We start from the raw sequence: 18,491 nt of genomic DNA on the forward strand, positions 1-18,491 counted from the left end.
GAAGGGGAAAAGGATTTTTTATTTTCCCACCCTCCCCTTTCTTTCCTTCGGTTCCCCGAGCCAGGACACACCCCCGAGGGGTGTGGGCCCGAGGGGGGGTGTCGGTGCTCGCCCACGGGGCGCTGCCGGAGCCCGGGGCCGGCGGGGCCGGGGGCGGCCGGAGGGGAGCGGGTGCCCCCGGGCCGCCTCCCCGGGGATGCTGGGGGGCCCCGGGAGAGCCCGGGCTGGGCAGGTTTCCTTATCCGGGGCTCGCCGTGCCCCTCGCCATTGGCCCGCGCTGTCACATGGACTCAACTTTGTTCACTTGACAGTAAGTAGGAGGGTTCCACGAAACAGGAAAACGAGGAAAGGGGGGGACAGGAATAAATTTTAGGAGAGAGAGAGAGATATATTTTTTTTTCCGTGTGTGCAATTCTAAGAAATTAATGGCCATGAGCTCGTTTTTGATCAACTCCAACTATGTGGACCCCAAGTTCCCACCCTGTGAAGAGTATTCCCACAGCGATTACCTTCCCAATCACTCGCCGGAATATTACAGCAGCCAGAGGCGAGAGAGCACTTTCCAACATGAAGCGATGTACCAGCCGCGGTCAGCCTGCAAGGAGCAGCTCTACTCGTCCTGTCAGAGCTCCGGCCACCAAGCAGCGGTGTTATCCCCCCGGGGTCATGTCCATCCTCCGGCCGGATTGCAGAGCCACCTCTCGGAGCCAAACCAGCCCTGCGAGCCGGTCACCCCCAGCCCGCCACCCTCCTGCAGCCAAAACTCTCTGAACCAAAGCCCTTCCAATTCCTCGTGCAAAGAGCCGGTAGTTTACCCCTGGATGAAAAAAGTCCATGTAAGCACGGGTAAGTGAACTAAAGTGGCTTTGCTTTATAGTAAGTAGCACCTCAAAGTCTTGTAGAAATCTTATTGCACCAGTTGTAAAATAACCATTCGCGGAGATTTACGATCGCCTGTTTGCAGAGCGGTATAATTACATCCTCCATAAATTTTTATTGCTCTGCTTGGCCATGTGCCTTTGAAGTCTCTGTTACCATCCTCCTCCAATTTCTTGCAGGCTACTTTTTTTATGGCTGTTGAATCTTCATAAGTTAAGTTTTATGTTTTTGTAATTTGTATTTAAGTGGCGGGTTGAGTAAACTTTTACTATTTTCCTTTCCCCTCCCCTCCCCCTTTTCTTTTTTTTAGGGTGATATTTAATAAATAGGAGTGTCTGTGTTTGCCTGTTTGCACGTGTGGAGGGGGAACTTTAAAAGATTTGGGGATAACCGAGCGATGCTCTGGTAGAGCTGTGTGTATATATGAGTATATACACACGCAGAGGGCACGGAAAATGTGTCTGGGGGACCTTATAAAAACGTTTAGACAGGAATACACGTCAAGCAACGAGGATGGAGGTGGAGATTCGCAGATAGGTTGTGGGTATATTTTTAGAAGGTTTGCCGTGTATTTTTTTTAGTGTATCCCCCCCACCGAAAGAATGTGTGATGCTTTTTTTTCTTTTTTTTTGATTTTTGAGGGGGGGAAAGGACCCGTTAAAGGAACAGCTCGGTAATTCTTCTGCTCTTTTTTTTTCCCCTTTTTCTTTTTTTTTTTTTTCCTCCTTTGTGTTTGTTCAGTAAACCCCAATTACTCAGGAGGGGAACCGAAACGCTCCCGCACAGCCTACACCAGGCAGCAAGTCCTGGAGCTGGAGAAGGAATTTCACTATAACCGCTATCTCACCCGGAGGCGCAGGGTCGAGATCGCCCACTCCCTGTGCCTCTCCGAGCGCCAGATCAAAATCTGGTTCCAGAACCGGAGGATGAAATGGAAAAAAGACCACAAGTTACCAAATACCAAGATCAGGTCTAACCCCTCCGGCTCCTCCGCCAGCCTGCAGATCCCACAAGGAGGATCTCAGAGCCGATCCCATGGACCAGCCGGCAGCCTATAACTGTTCCCGGGATGTTTGGAGTGCGTGTTTGTGGGTGTGAGTCCTGTGTGTGTGTAGGGAACACATGATATTATTTTTTTTTTGAAGCGAGGGAAGGAGGGTGCTCTTTATTTATAGGGGGAACAGAGGGAGACTCAGCTGCAACAAAGCAGAGCCGCGCTGCTGTGCCTCTCTTCCATTAAAAGGAGGCTGTAGATAGTAGTTTTCAGATTTGGCTAAGATGGATCCTTGTTTCATCTTTAATCACGCCAAGCTCTGCCCCATTTGTCATGTTTACTCTCCCGTACAAAGGATGGACCTTATGTCTGCTATTACCTCGACAACCAGCGCTCACTTTAATAAATGAGGCTCAGTTTCTTCAAGACGAACTGGATTTTCTACACCCCCTCTTCCCCCCACCCCCCCCGGCCACCCCTCCCCATCCCTTTCTTTTCTCCCCTCCGAGCCACAAACGGAAAGTTTCTCCGGCCCGGCCACCCCAAAGGACCGGGCGGTTCTACCGCAGCAACGGAGAGACAAAAAAACCCACCCCAAAGAGACAAACCCACCCCAAAGCAACAAACCCACCCCAAAATCCCCTCCGGGCGCGGCCCGCGGGGAGCGCGGAGCTCTCGGACGCTGGGGGGGGGACAAAAAAAAGAGCAAAATCGGGTCAAGTAGGTGGTGGACAAAGAAAGGAAGAGGATGGAGAGTGATATAAACCCCGCTCCTTTGGGTTTTTTTCCTTTGTTGGTTGTTTTGGGATTTTTTTTGAGTCCACAGGTTAATTGTGAGTCCGGGAAAGGGAGGTGGGAGGGGGGAAAGCGGGGGGGGTTCAGGTTAGAAACTGGGTGATGAACTGCGGCACCTGGAGTCACCCCCGCGGCCTCGGGGCAGAGGAGGGGGGAAAGGCTCCTCTCCCGCTGCCTCGCCGGGTTTTGTACCGAAAATGTGAATTATTTTGGCGGAGGGCTGAGGTTTTGCCCCTCCTGGGGTGAGCGGGGACTCGGTTCGACCCCCCCCCCCCTCCGGCCGCCTCCATCCCTCCCTTTGTCCTTCGGGATGTCCAGGATTACCTGTAAATAGCAGAGAAAAGGAACAACACCACCAACAACAACAAAAAAAAGCGCGGTTGAAAATAAATTTTCTCATTGTTGAATCTGCCCCCGTGTGGTTTTTTTTTTTTGGTTTTTGTGTCTGGAGAGGGGGGAGGGGATGTGGGGGGGGTTTGTCTTTTTGTTCCGCTGAGGGGAGAGGAAAAAAAAATACATATTTTAAAGCAATTAATTAAACAGCACGTTTCTTTTTTTTCCAGGGGTTTCTGTTGTCAATGGCACAGCCTCAAGTCCCTAATGAAAACAAAAGATGTTTGACTAGGGTATATCAGCTTTAAGTACTGCTAAGCCGTACATATTATGATTTATTTGTTCAAAGCATATATTAATATGCTCTTCCCAAACCGGGCTCAGACAAAAACCGGGGCGGTCATTAGCGCTTTGCTTCGCTGCGAGGGACGGAGGGAGCGTTGCATTTCTCTAGAGAGCTTTCTGGATCTCAAAAAAAAAAAAATCAAATAAAAAAAAAATCTCCTTCTCCAAGGTAGTTAATGCATTAATGAGTCTAATTTTTGCACAGATGTTTCTCGGTGTTTGCAGGTTTTCGGTGTATTTTTATATTACAAAGGAGCTGGCTCCTGCGATAGCTCATAGCCTGACAAGCAAATAGATAATCAAGAAGACAAATGGCTTCTTTTGTGAGCCGCAGCTCTTGTATTAATTTTCATTTTCTTTCTCATAGAAAAGTATCGAAAATACTGTTCAGGACGAAATAACATTCCAGCTCTAAGTTAGAAATATATATATAAAGAAAAGGACTATTGTGCTCAGGGGGGTGGAAGCCTCGGCAGCAGCTGAAGAAAATAATCATTTTCTTATACTTGCCTCTTATAAAGAAAAAAAAAATAAAAAAGGGCTTTGCTTATTTGTTCAATGTTCGAGGAATTCTCCGAGACCCCCCAACAGGACCGAAATATTCCCCTGAATTATTCAGAGACAAAGACAGGGCTTGAAATATTTAAACAGAGTGTGCGTTTGTGTGTTTTATTCCTCTCGTTTGCAGTTAAGTCACCGCGCGGCCACCTTGCAAATAAAGTGTCCCCAAAAGTCCCCCCCCCGCCCCCGCTTCGAACAAAGGGCCGCTGGATTTTCCTTTGTGTTGACATTTTAGCACTTAAAAATAATATTAATGTAATCACACGGCGTATGTGACACCCGCTGATATAAAAGAAATGGATTTATGGCTGGATTTTTGTGAACTCTCGCGTTTTTTTAGAGGTAGCAACTGCAAACCTTTAAAGTTTCTTTTTTATTTACTTTTTTTTTCTTCTTTTTTTCCAGGGAGGGTGGCAAGGGCTGTATTTTATTGCGATGCCTGAAGGTTGGGGTGTTTTGTTGTTGTTGCATTTTATTTTGCTATTTCTCTCTTTGATCTGCTGAGGTTGTAAAGAGGGTGTTATTTTCAGGATAGGCCTTCTAAGAATGGCAAAAAATGGTTGTTTAAAAAAAAAAAAAAGGGGGCATATGCTTCCAGGAATGCGGGGTCTATAGAAGCAAATCAAAGCTGGAAAGTATGAATAGAATAGAAGGGGCAGAAAAGAAGATTTCTATAGGACCTAAAAGTTCACAGCCATTATAAGCAGACAGAAGCCAAGAAAAATGCGAGAATTATACAGAAAATCATTAATCACTTCTTTTCTTTAAATACTTATCCTTTTCCCATTGTTATTCAACAGCAAATCTCCGCAGACCGTCTGTTGGGAAAAAAGCACCCGGAGCCCTCCAAGAATCTTCAGGGGGAAATAATAATATTAATAATAAAATCTGGATCGTAAAGGTGAAAGCTTTATTTTTGGGGGAGAAAAAACCAAAAATCCAACGGCCCCCCCCCGAGCCACCCCCTCCCCCCAGACCTCTCACTTTTGGAAGAAAACCACCCAAACCATGAGGGCCGTCTCTGGGCCGTTGGAAAAAGGATGTGGGAGCGAACCAGGTAACGGAGCTGCTCTCTTGGCATGCATTTCGGATCGGTTTATTGCCTCCTTTCACCCGAAATCTGGGGCGAAAGCAAGGGAAAAAAAAAAAAAGGAGCTAAAAAAGAAAAAAAAGGGGGGGGGAGAGAGGCAGAAAAAGAAACAACCCGAGAATTCTCGTGCGGGGGTTTTATTCCTTCTGTCTCCTCGTTTTATTTTGACCGATGCGAGCGAGGGGAGCGGGCAGGAGGGAAAGTTTGCAGGGGGGTTACTTGTGGAGATAGTTTTGGGGGTTTTTTTCCCCTCCTCGATTTGGGGTTTGGGAGCGTTTGGGGCTCGGCCCTGCTGGGCTTTGCTGCGGGATCCCCGGCCGGGCTGGTGCGGGGTGGTTTCGGGGGTGTTTCTCTCTCCTTTGTTCATTGTTTTAAGTTTTTTTTTTTTCCTTTTGTTTTTTTTTTTCCCGAGAAAAATCTCGCACGGGATGGTCAGGGCAGACTGTCCCCAAGGGGTGCGGGTGTCCCGGTTTAAGGACGTCCCAGAGACCGCGAATATTCCGATTTAAGGCCGTGTCTTTGTCCCGGGACTGGGGACGTCCTGGAGGTGCTGCCGCTCCCGGGAGCGCTGCGGGGATACGATGGGAAGGGGGGAAAATTGGGGAGACAAAATCCAGCGCTGGCAAGGCCCGGCTCGGGGGAGAGAGTTCACGCAGAGGACACGTTTTCTAGGCGATTAGCTGGGTATTATAGCCGGGGACTGACCTCGCAAACCCCTTGACCTCTCCGAGGCTGGACATTGTGCTGGGCGACAGCTCAGCCCCCAGTTCAGCAAAACTTTGCGTGTGCGGGGTCCCGGCCCGAAAAAACCCAGGGTTTGAGCCGTGGAATCAGGGAACCAGGGCCGGGAGAAAAACGGGGGGGACTGAAGGGCTTAGAAGTCGTTTTATTTCTGCTTTCTCACTGTTTAATCGTCCCGTAGCCACATAAACCGCTTCCCTTCTCCTCTGGCTGCGAAATCCCTCGGTGTTTGAGCCTGGATTTGCTTTGTGAGAGGGAAAACGGGCAGGAGAGAGGGCGGTGGGCGCGGGGAACCGCCGCGGTTTGGCTTCGCAGCGAGGCCGGGCTGCTCTCGCCTTCCCAAAAATAATTTTGGGGGTAAAAAAACCCCAACCCCAAGCGGCGAGCGCAGGAGCGAAGCCGCGGCCTCGCCGCGTCCATCGTCTCATCTCTCCTCTCATTTTCAGAAATTCCTTTGTTTCCGAGAGTCCCCTCTCCAAACCCCCCCCTCCCCGCCTTTCTCTGTCCCCCCCCCGCACCTCCTCCCGCTTCGCCCCTGCCCACGGCGCTCTCAAAAGCTCCTCTGTGCCCGCGCGGAGCGGCGCGGAGCGGGCGCGGAGGATCCCCCCGGGCCCAGGGAATCCCGGGAAGCCTCTTCCCGGCACCCCCGAGCCGCCGCCCCCATCCCAAACCCCTCAAACGCCGAGCCACTGGCGTCCTTTGTTACCTCTACATCCCCAAATTTGATTTTTAAATAGAATTTTTAGGTGAGAAAACCCCACCGGGTTGGAGGTATAGGAGAGCAGGGGTAGAGAGGAAGGGGAAATAAATATATATATATTTATATATGTGTATCCATGGATATAAGAGGGGTTCTGCCTGGGAAGGGGGGCCTTGGGAGAAGCGGGGGGGTGGGATTCGCGCTGGCCCGGTGTGGCACCGAGTCTCTTTAAAGGCTGCTCAGCTCTGGGAGCGGCTTGGGAGTTTCTCAGCCCCGGTGACAGATTTATGATCCGCAATAAGAACGGCGTGTTTAAATCTGTAAATCAATCTCGCTTTCTCACTATATAAACGTTCATTTTATCTTCAGAAAGAGAACGGCTTTGATCACGGCACCTCGGAGGGCGAAGCCGCTGTTTATGGCCGCGTTTCCGACCCTTTGAACCGGGGGCTTTAAAAAAAAAATCGCCAAACCCGAAATGGTGCTTCTTTTGCATGAAACAAACCCAAAAATGCCAGCGGAGGTGGAGGGGGGAGTATCTGCTCCGTTTGCTGCCTGGGATGGCTCTGTGCCATTTTTTTTTTCTCGTGTCCCTTTTTTCCCCCCCTCTTTTTAAATTTATTTATCCGATTCCATTCACAGGGATGCACTTTTAATGACAGGAAAAAAAAAAAAGAGGGAAAAAAAAGAAAAGAAGTGGTTTTATGAAGTGAAAGTTGCGGCTTCTGAATTGACCTGAAGTCTTCATAAAAGCCCCCCCTCCCCTCCCCGAAGTTTCCTCCCTCGTGGAAATCCCCCCCCCCAGCGACGGGAACTCCTTTTAATCGCATTTTTTTTCCCCCTCGCTTCCTCCCACACCTTGAGCGAACGTCTTTCTTCCGACAACTGCTCGCACTCGATAAAATCGATTCAGAAATAATCGAGGGCTTTCGAGAACCAAACGCTTCCCCCGCTCGCTCCTTCCTGGCCGGGGGGGGCCCAGCCCACCTCGTCCAGCCCCTTACGTTCGACTTTAAGAGGGAAACACCCCCCCATTTTTAGGCTTTTTAAATTCATTTTTGAGTTTGATATAAGCTTCCTCCGGGCTTTACCCCGCCGGGGAGGAATCTCTGCTCCCGGGGGGGCTCGGGGTGCTGGGAAGAGGTGGGAGATGCTCCGCGCTGGGCTGTCCCTGCCTCCCTCTTTCTCTGGGCAACGATCCTGATGTTTTCAGGCTTTCTTTGGTGCCTTTTCTCGGGTGACACTTTCTCCCCGTGGGCGTGGGGAGCGGGCAGGGCCGTGCCAGGGCAGGGCCGTGCCAGGGCAGAGCCGTGCCAGGGCAGGGCCGTGCCAGGGCAGCGCGCCCGGCTCCCTGCTCCGCGTCTGCTCCGCGGCCTTTCCCAGCGGTTCCCTTTGTTGTCCTCTTTTTTTTCCTCCCCTCCTTGTACTTGGCAGCTTTTCCTCGCAGTCGAAATTTGATTTTTTTCTTTTTTTTTTTTTTTTCCCTAATGCAATAGTCTGGCCAAACAATAACAGCGGCGGGGAGAAAAAGGCCTGGAAGTGAAGGGAAGGCTGAGCTTTTTAAACCCAATTGTGTAAATATTCTTGGCTGGTTTAGACTCTGTAATTGTCGTGCCTTTCAGTACAAGATTGTGGAGAGAAAAAAAAAAACCTAAAATAAGGAGAAAGCGTGATGAGGCTTTGCTGAACCAAGGTCCAACAAAGCCAACTTCCAGGAGAGGTTTAGAGAAGGGTTTAAGTGCTCTCAACTCCACACAGGGTGGGGAATTTGACCTAAAATCGGGCTCTTCACTAGAGGAGTGGGTGCCCCTCGCCCTGCACAACTGGCACGGCCCCGGGGAGGGGGGTCTCTGTCCGTCGAGAAAAGCTTCGTTCAGTTCGAAACTTCTTTAAAAAAATCCTGTTCCGGTGGAAGGTCACAGTGGTCCTTTGAGTATGAAACCGAGAGACCCCCTTCCCCCTTCCCCATCACGTGATTCATTAAATAATTAATGCAGAGGTTGCAGAATAGATATGTATTCGTCAGGAAAATCGCAGACATGGTCTCCTTGTGTCTGACGTGAAATTCAACTGTCCTTTAAAAAACAAGCCTATAGCTGAGGGGGAAAAAAAAAGGAGAGAAAAGAGCGAGAGGGAGAGAGAGAAAGAGGGGGAGAGGAGGAGAGAGGGAGAGGAGCCCGCAATAAAACAATTCTCAGGAACCACGAAGCCACGCCGAGGGCTGGATTATTGTAAGTAGCAGGGGCTTCCCAATTCCTAGCGTGTCTATATGTCCATGTAAATTTATTGTTTGTTATTAATGTTATTGTCGTAAAATGTGACAAATCGCCGTCTTCATTTCCTCCCATTTCTCTTCACATGGTGGTATGTGTGTTTATACCCATCGAGGCATTTCATTGATATTTTTAGGAATATTCCTCTCCCTCTCCCTCTCTCTCTCTCTCCTCGCAACCTTTTTTTTTTTTTTCCCTCTCTCTTCCCCCTTTCTTGATTTATTACAATAAACATGTCAGCAGCAGTGCGGCTGCCATTGTGTGTGTGTTTGTGAGAGAGTTGTGTTGTTTATAGCGGTGTCCAAGATAAATCATTTCTCGAGTGAAAATGATGTGCAAGCGATGATATTTTAGAGCGAGGATCTCTCTCTACCCCACTCCCTGGAGTTGATTATTTCAGACGATTTACAGTAATAGATCAGCAGCTAATATGAAAGCTCTGTAGCTGGGGGTCTTAAATTACAGCATCTGTGATTACCAATTAAGGAGAGATTTGTATAAATTTGGTAAACCGGGAACGCCTCATTGGCATATAAACCTAGTAAAAGAGCACGACCTTAAGACAAAAATTACAGCTCGGAGTCCTGCGTTGGAGCATCCCTTTATCAACGAGAACTCATTTTCTCCCCACTTCCCTCTCCCCAGCCCCCGGGACGCTCCTCGCTGGAGGGCAGGCACAGGTTGCTTTAGCAAAGCGAGGCAGTTTCTGGACATGCTTCATTTTAAACCAGACTTTTTTTTAATAGAAAGAAAAATATTAATATTAGGATGGAGATTGCAGCAGGAGGGGTTGGAGGTAACTCTGCCTCAGAGAGGCAGGGATCTGCTCCCAGGCAGGACGCGCCGTTTGCCCATCAAACCCAGAACAATGGGGATCTGCGGGAACTGGGGCGCTGCCGAGTGACCCCAACACGGGCGGGTTGTCCAATAACCGCCGGCAACAACAGAAAGGGGAATAAACTCGTTGCGGGGGATTCGTTGAGCTTTTCCAGCGGGTGGATGACTTTGAGTGGCTTTTTAAGCGGCCGGTTCCCGCTGAGGGCGGGATGGTGGTGGATGGAGAGGTAGAGGGTGATGTTCGTGAGGAAAGTTGGAAAAGGGACATCTTTCTATTTAGGGCCCCGGGCCTTTATTCACCTCGTGAAAAACAGCTCCGAGAAGAAATAGCACTGAAAAAAAAGGCTTAAATAGCAGCAAAACCTGGCGGGCAGCTGTTACCTTCTGTAAAACATCGCTGAGCTGGAGCAGGGAAATCTCTGCCGAGCCACTGAGGTGGAATAGGGAGGCTGAAGCTTTTTGGGGCGAGCTTTGTGTCCCAAACGGGGGGCACAGCTACCTGCCCTGCTGGCAGCGCGGGGAGCGCATCCCCCGCGGAAAATGGGAGCTCAGGAGGCAGCCGCTGCCCTCCCCTCCCGCCTCCGAACTGGACCAAATTGGTCCTAAGCGGGAGTGTTGAAAGGGAAGGAGGAAGTGGGAGATGGCGTTTTTAAATATTTTACAAGCCCCAAACATGCGAGGAGTCAATAAAACTGACAACAGGAGCAAAGATTAAATGTTCGCACCGGATTCTCGGGTGAGAATTCACCGCTTTTCCCCCCTTCCCTTCCCTTTCCTCCCCTCTGCTCGCCAGCCGAGTCTCACACCGCCCGAGCGGGGATATTTAACTCTGTCTGCTAGTGTAAACCTTTATGTAGCAAAATTAGAAGAACTCAGCGACTTTCATTAAATATTAAGGGATATCCAGGGACGGTGACTGAGCCAGAAATACAGCATCATTCTCTGTCAAGCCCCGTATTAATTTAAGTTGTCGACTTCGACTGGATGCAGACCCCCTCCCCTCTCCCTCCCCCCGTTTTGTTTTTTTCTGTTGTATTCGATTCTATTTTGTTTCGGGTTTTTAATTATTTATATTTTTTTCCCTCTCGGTTTGGGATGTCGAGCGTGAGAAACCGGCCCTTGGCGGGGGGGGGGGCGGCTGCGGGCTCGGTGCGGGGGAACCACCCCGCAGCCCCCGCCCCGGGCGGCAGCCCCCTTTAAATCAATACCGGGGCTTTATTTATCCCCCGGTCCAGACGCCTTTGTGCGAGTGTCGTCCTTTAATAATCAGATGTCAGGAGGGGATGGCGTGGCCGAGGGCTGCCGGGTCGCTCTGGCCGAGCCTTCGTGCTGGGGACGCTGCCCCGAGCCCGGAGCGCTGCCGGAGGGGAGCCCGGCCCCGGGGGGAGGCTCCGGACCCCAAACATGACCCTGGAGACGAGTCTCAGACCCCGGTTATGAGGCTCAGAGGCAGAATAGAAGCTCTGCTCCTGGATGATAGATCCGCACATCCATTGGGAGATCCAGAGCCAGGAGGGCACCCCAGAACAGGGATGGGAGCCCAAAACCCGGGAGAAGAGTCTCCAGCCTCGGAGGGGACCCCAGATTCATGTCAGGACCCAGATTTGGGAGGGGATTTCACACTCCAGATAAGAGCAGAGCAGGGAGGGGGGGATCCCAAACCCAGGCTGGGCTCTGGGCCGGGCAGTGGAAGGCAAAGTTCTCCCTGCCCTGCTGAGGGAGGGGAGCGGGGCAGAGAGAGGGGCTTGGATGGTGCAAAACATCCCTCCAGGCAGGACCTGCCCTGGGAGACCCCCCGAGCGCCCCCTCACTCCCTCAGATCCTCAGGGCTCTGTCTCCCCACCTCCCGTCAGCTCCAGCCTTCCCAAAACCCCGAGTTTCCACCCTCTGGGGTCAGCGGATCCCCTCGGGAAAGGACTTGGTTTGGCTCAGAGCTGCGAAGAGAAGCCCGGAGCAGAAGCTCCTGCCCCGCGCAGCCCCCGCGCATCTCCCGCGCAGCCCCGCAGCGCCTCTCCCAGCTCGGCAGCTCCGCCGCCTTCCCAGACCCGCCACAAACAAGGAGCCGAGAGTTCCTTACCATTCTAAGCTGTCTTTCTTTATTAACTCCTTGAAAACGGGTTTTTCTAGAACCGGCCACTGTGCCTCGTGGCCACAAACGGCAGGAGAAATGTTGGAGAGGCGGGAGGGGATAATTGGTTATTTCGAGTGGCTCGAGAGAGCGGGATCTCATTGATTTCTGGGCAAGAAGCCTTTCTCCTTGCCTGTCGTCTCTCGTCAGAAGGTCCCGGTCCATCAGCGTCGCGAATCCGCGTTTATCACATCGCATCCCCCAAGAAATCTCCCTCCCTTCCCCTCTCGGCCAGACGCGCCCCATTCCTTTACCCAAAGAGGAAACGATTAACGCTGTAAATATGAGTCAACGGCACCTTAATTCATAATTTATTGCGGGCGGCAGGAGAGAGAGTTGTTTGAGATCAAAGCATCGCGGAGGGCGAGAGCTGCAGGGCATGGAGAGCGGGGAGAGGAGCAGGGAAGGGGGATAACGGGAAAACTTGTGGCTTAGGAGCGGAGAGGAGCGGCCCGGACGTGGCAGAAGCTGTTTCTTACCCTTTTTTTCACGTGTTTTTTCCCCTGGAAAGGGGTTTGAGGTGGTGTTCGCCCTGCCCGACCCCCAGCATCACCCTCGGGCTCCAGCCCCGGTGTCCCCCCGGTCCCACCCGCTGCAGGCCCAGGAGCCGCCGGGGAGGGCCCGGAGCCAAGGCCGACGATGCCGCTGCTTCATTTTCATATTTAAAAAGGGAGGCGAACACAACTCCCGGGCAGCCAAGACAAAAGGGAAGGGCTCGGTGGCTTTTCAGCTAAATAGGCAGAAGTTTGGAAACAGGGACGGTTTGCTTTGAAGTGTTCTCTTTTTTTTTTTTCTTTTTTTTTTTTTTTTGGCGGGGAGGAGTAGAGGAGGGAGACACGAAAGAAATAAAAGGCAACTACCACGTTTCAACACTTCCCCGCGCGTAACCATCCCAAGTTGAAAAGGAGGGCTATAAATCAGAGGCGATGGTGGAGATTTGACTCCTCTTTTTTTTTTTTTTCCTTCTCCTTCTTTGTTTTTGAGCGTAGATATGAGGGGAGGGGTTAAGGAGAAATCCCCACTCGTTGCTCTTTCGTCTCCTTTTGATGTCCGGCTCAATGCGAAAATATCTCAGCGCTTTATTGGCGGCCCTATGTGGAGGTCAGGGGAGAAGCCTGAAAAACTCCGGGTCAAATTCTCCCTGAGCGTGTCCCGGGGAAATCAATAGGGAATGGACGATCCTCAACCTCCGGGATGGGGGGAGAGGGACCGATCGCCCCCCACCCCCAGAGCCCTTCTCCCAGCGCCCCTGGGAGCGGAGCCTGCGAGCCCCTCACCTGCCTCCGGGTGCGGGGCTGCGGCCTCCGCCTCCGTCCAGCTCGGAGTGGGGTTTTTTTATGGATGGGGAGGGTTTTCCCACCCTTCCCTCCAGGTTTTGGGGAGCTTCGCCCCTTCCCCAGCCCCCAGGTCCGTGTTTGCTCTCCCCGCGCTGAGCTCAGCTCAGCTCCGGCAAAGCCGAGGCTAAAAATAACCTCCGGGATCTGCTTTGTCGCTCCCGGTACCTCTCCCTCTCTGCGCTTCGAACGCCAAAATCCAAAATATTCCCCGAAAAACGGGCGAGATTTAATGGCAGGGCTCTTTCCCGGGGCTACTGGGAAGGGTGGGGGGTGAAAGAAAGTAAGAAACCCGCTGGGCTTTGCATAACTTTTATTGCCCCCCTTTCTCTCTCTTTCTTCCCTTCTTTCTTTCTTTCCTTCGTTTTTTCGCCTTTCCCCGGACGAGACATATGGAATCAATTTTGAATCCTGACATTGAAGGCTGGCCAATTCCTACTGGCTCTAAAAAACCAGAATCCATTTGGTTCCCTTCTCTCCAGCACCCCTTGTCACTCAGTATTATAACCCTCTTGCAACATTTTAAGTCTTTATAAAGAGAAACAGCTTTCCGGATAGATACCAAGGATTCGGCGGTGGGGGAGGTTTTTCGGGGAGTTTTTTCTCTTTCTTTTTTTTTTTTTTTTAAAGGAGAACGAGCGCCCCCCCCCCCCCCGACACCCCCATCTCAGCCCCCTCGGCTCGGTGTCTCTCTCCGCAAAGGGCTCCTCATCCTTGTCATACTTTAAGCTCTTTTGGAAGGATTTCTATTTTTCTCCACGTCAAGTCAGTTCCGTTTGAATCGAACGAGTCCAAAAAAAAAAAAAAAAAAAGAAAAAAGAACAGAAGCATCTTTGGGGGAAAAAAAAAAATTCCAAACCGTCCGAGAAAGCTGCCGGCGAGATCCAGCGGGGTGCAATAAAGTAGTTTCTTCTCCTTAATTTGCCTGCTTCCAGTTGCCAACTCGCACCGCCCCGATCCGGCCTCGCTCCTTCTTCTTGAAGTCCCGGGTCGGACAGTCTCGCAGGTAAGAAGTTCCAAAAATAAATAAATAAAAAGAACGCCGCGGCTCTGCCTTTCCTACCTTCGCAGCTCCGGGGCTCTGCGATGTAATTAATTGCTCCGAAAAGCTTTGACAGCCTTCAGCGGGCACCGCGAGCCGGAGCTGACTTTCTCCCGCTAACAAATTAAGAGTGATGCCTCGGGGAAGCTGAAGATGAGCAAAAATTATCTCTCGCCGGGGTCCATAACCGAGACCGGCCGCAAAACAGCTCCTTTCCAAGCGCGTCTTTCGCCCGCAAACTTTGGCCGGGGCCACATTTGTTAAAGGTTTAGCACCTCTGTCCCGTTTGAAAAAGAAACTACAAAAGCCCGTTGGAAAAGCGGGGTGTTAAACTGAAGAATGTATGCGAGGGTGATTTATGGCCCTACGAAGTTTTTTGTTTACTCGAAGCAGACCCTAATTACAAGGGCTTCCAAAAAAAAAAAAAAGAGAGAGAGAGAGAGAGGGAGAGATTTCCCAAGCCCTGTGTATGTCTAGAGCGGGTTTTCCCTCCCCAGGTCTGGGTGTAGTGGCCAGATGTGACTCGCAAACATCTGGTTCCTCGAGCTGCTTTTTCCTTTTAGCGTTTGAGCGAAATGGGTAAGATCGGGACTGCTGCAAAATTCGCCATAAAAGCCGCGGCTACCGGGGGGAATCCCAAAGCCTGGAAAGATCGGGCTTTGAAAAGGGTTCAATGTTTGTTTTGGACGGAGGGGGATGTCCTGGAAAATGGGTCATTTCGCTCAAACGCCGTCGCGGGGATTGAAAGGGAGGGAGCGATTTCGCGTGGGAATATGGGATGGGTTACATTCTGTGGATTTGTGCTAATAATTTCTGGCTCCGGAAAAAAAAATGAACCCCTTCCACCCTCCACCGTGAAGGCCCGACTCGCGTTCTAAAAGCAAGACAGGAAAATCTTTTGTATGGAGGGGGGGGAAGGTCGGAGAAATCGAATTAACCCGGGGAAGTTTCTCTCTACACATATGTATATATATATATTTGTGCTCTCTGTTCTCCTCTGGCTCCTTTCCCTTTCGAGCGAGATAATAACTCAGTCCCCGGGACGAGCTGCCAGATCTAAAAATGTCCTCAGACATTGTGAAAGTGGAAAAGTTTGGACTCAGTGTCTGATATTTCCCGAGCGGTGCCTTGGCCAGGAGCGGGAGCTCGGACACACGAGCGTCTGCTTTGCTTTTCTCTCCTTTTTAATTTTTTTTTTTCCTTCTTTGTGTTCAGTCTTTTCGCCTGAAAATTGCTTCGCATTACGTTTCCTCGGCTTTGGAATTATCTTCGCTCGCCTCCAGCTAAAGTTGAGATTTTTTTTACCAGGCGCTTGATCTGTTGGCGAATGAAACCCGAGAAGAAACCGCAGGCCCTAAGTGGCCGTAATTTAATTGATTTTATCATAAATCACCAACTTCATGAAGAACCAAAGTTTTCATTGAAGTAAATTGATATTAATGGACACTTTCTGATCTTTAACCGGACAGATCTATATGGTGGTGGCGGCGCTGCCGCTTCTGCTCTTTTGGGACAGGAGAATTTGAGGGGGGAGTTGGTGATTTGTTTTTTTTCACCCTTCCACTTCGCGTTTCTCCCACCCTCCCTAAAAAAAAAAAAAAAAGACTTTTATTTCCAGCGTGGGGAATCTGATTCCCGGTGTGGAGGTGGGGATTTGAAAGCTCAGCTCCTGGGTGAGACTTATTTTAGGGGATGGGGTGTTAAATGAACACCGAATAGATGGGTTTTTTCGGGTTATTCCCCCAGGTAGGTTGTCCCTCCGTCCAGGGGTTGCGCGGGCGTATTTTTGGGATATTTGTGTCAAAACCACGAGTGTCCCGACTCGCTCTCATCCGTGTTAAAAATAGAAATAGGATTTAAATCCTCCCGCTTCCACCTACGTGCTTGCGTTGAACCGCCGCTCCCGAATCTTTCCCGCCTAATTAAAAATTACCGAAGAGCTCGGGGTGGGTGGGAGCCCTTTGATATGGTGATGAGGGTGCCCGAGCGAGCACCCTCAGACTCAGGGAGGGTTTTTAGCCGAGGGCAGCGGCTCGCGTGGGTGTTTTGGGGGGTGTTTGCAGAGATGCCCCGCGCAGGGAGGATGCAGCTCTCGGTGGTGTCCGCACAGGTCTCTACAGGCGAGAAATATTCAGTGTAAACATCCCAAACCAGAGAAATATCATCCCTTGACACTCCTTTCTCTCCCCCTCCCGAGACTCCCACCTCTGAAACTGTTAAGTCTTTATGAATTATCAGAAGGCAGCAGGTAAAATGGAACTCATTTCTTCTCCCAGGTCCCTTCTCCCCTATGCCCAGCTCGTTCTCCAGCGCCAGCCGGGTCCCGGATTCAGGCGAGTATCACAAAAAAATAACCACATTCCTTCCTTTTCTCACAGAAACGGTAGCGTGGGTGCCTGGTCCTCCCGGGGGGGGTGAAGGAATTGCGGTGGGAGAAAAGCTTTGAATTCTCATTTTCTCCCTCTCTCTCTTTTTTTTTTTTTAATTTTTTTTTTCATTTGGAGGAGGAGGAGGAGGAGGGTGGGGGTTAAAACGGGAAGAAACGGGAGCCTGGATGTGAGCGCAGGAACCGCCTCCTCGGTGCCGGGGGGCGAGGAGCCCGTCCCGTCCCCAGGGTCTTCAGGGGAGGCAGAGCAGCCCCTCTCTGCTTTCCCTGTCCCCAAAACCCCGTTATTTCCCCCTCGTTTTCCATCTTCTTGGCCTTCTTGCCGGACGCCGAGGCTTTGGGAGCGGCGCTCGCTGCCGTCGCTTTCCTCCTTAGTGTCTCCTTCGCCTTCGGGTTAAAAGATAAAAAAAGAAAAGAAAACTGGAAGTAAAAATAATAAAAAGAAAGGATGAAGCAGCCCAGAAGGTCCCAAAGACCAGGGCTGCGGCCGGAGGGAGAGAAGGGAACCGCCTGCCCGGCTCCCCGGGAAGTTTTGGGAATTTGCTGATGGGGGAATTAGCGGGACTGGAGGGGGGGAGCCGCTCATTTACCAATTCTCTATAAAATGGGCAAAAGGTTGACGTGTCTCGGTCACGTGAGCGCATAATTCAAGCGATTATTTTGGCGTTTGGAAGGAAGGGGGTGGGGAGGAGGAGAAGAAAAGTGGGGACGGTGATTCCCGGCCCCTCTCCGCGAGCTGCTCCCAAAATAGCTCCTCGGGGCGCGGTGATACCTCGCTCTGCCCCCTCCGATCCCCCCCAAAAATCGCACCTCACCCCTCTCTGGGGCCAGGAGAGGTTTTTGGCTGCCCCACGGCAGAGGGGTTCTGGAGGGGGGGGGGTCGGTGGGACGCAACCCGGGGGGTAGGGGGGTGTTTCTGCCCCGTTGTTGTTTTTATTTTGGGGTGTTTTTTTCTTTTTTTGAGACAATTCCAAAGCGCTTCCGCTGATTGATCATTAACCTGGTGAGTTATTGCTCTTCCAAGCAAAGGTCAGGGGGAGAAAAAGGTCTAATCTGTCAAGGCAAAGCCACTGCTCACTCAGTTTAATTTTGATTTCTTATCCCGGTCGGCTTCTGTTTGGGGTTTCAGGAGGTCCTGGACCCTCCATAAGTCTCTCCTCCTCGCAGCTCTCCCCTCCCTTGTGCTCTGTGGTTGTGGAGTGGGAAAACCCAAACTCCTTCCCTTTAGACAAAAAAAGAGCCGAGGGAAGGGGAGCGGCCCCTGGGAGGGGGTGGTGGGTGCTGCTCCCTGGCCCGGGGGGGCTTCGACCCACGGGCGGGCGCGGGAGGAGGCACCGCCCCCGAGAGAAAAATTAATAGACGAAACAAAAAAAAAAACCAAATCAAAACAAAGAACACGGGGAGGGGGTGGGGGGAAACCTCGCTCCCTCCCTCTTCTGCCCGCACTGCGAGGGAATAAATTAAAAACAAAGAAAAACAACACCCCCCCACACCCCCCTTGCTGGAGCCGTTCTTTATTCCGGCTCCTTTTAGTTGTTTGTTTGTTTCTCTTTTCCCCTCCTCCGCTCCGAATAAAATTTCCCTCTTTTCTCCACCTCCTCGTGGCTTTGCCCACTTTTCTCCTCTTCCTCCCCGGGCCCGGCGTGGGAGGAACTTTCCGAGACTCAGTTTGGGTTTGCTGAGCTCGCAGCTCAGAAAAGGCGCTTTTCTTTCCTTTCCTTCATTTTTTTTTGCTCGCCTTCTCTTTACAAACCTCTGTGCCCGCTCAGCAGAGGGAACTGAAAAGCCCCAGTTAAGCGGGGCGGGCGGGGCTGTAAGTGGAATATTGCCAAAGCTGTGTATTAAAGCGCGTGTAATAATAATAGTAATAAAAAATACAGCTACAGGCCGCCGACTAGAGAAGGTCACGAAGCATCCGCGGGTGATTTATGGACTCGGGGATGTTGTCACAAGCGGAGCAGGGGTGTGAGGGGAACATTTTTATTTGAGATTAATAACATCAACATACAGAACGGAAACAGGATTATTAAAGCGACCGAATGTTTCCCAAAAC

At 51.1% G+C, this 18,491-nt stretch overlaps 1 protein-coding gene and 1 long non-coding RNA gene across 2 annotated transcripts in view; one reads left to right on the forward strand and one right to left on the reverse strand.

Moving 5' to 3' along the window:
* Window positions 1-622, reverse strand: part of LOC113974205 — a 27,768-nt gene extending 27,146 nt beyond the window's left edge. Inside the window, exon 1 of the long non-coding RNA XR_003536476.1 lies at window positions 510-622. This is a non-coding gene — a long non-coding RNA (uncharacterized LOC113974205). The remainder of the gene's footprint in view (window positions 1-509) is intronic.
* Window positions 270-2,560, forward strand: HOXB4 (homeobox B4). Its single transcript, XM_027697119.1, is given in 4 exon segments — window positions 270-288; window positions 291-310; window positions 420-846; window positions 1,621-2,560. Coding segments are annotated over 4 exon segments (768 nt in total). The 5' UTR covers window positions 270-284; the 3' UTR covers window positions 1,938-2,560.
* The last annotated feature ends 15,931 nt before the right edge of the window (window positions 2,561-18,491 follow it).

The sequence above is a fragment of the Neopelma chrysocephalum genome, unplaced genomic scaffold, assembly GCF_003984885.1.
Source record: "Neopelma chrysocephalum unplaced genomic scaffold, ASM398488v2 Primary Assembly neopelma1_118, whole genome shotgun sequence".
In the NCBI taxonomy this organism is placed as follows: domain Eukaryota; kingdom Metazoa; phylum Chordata; class Aves; order Passeriformes; family Pipridae; genus Neopelma; species Neopelma chrysocephalum.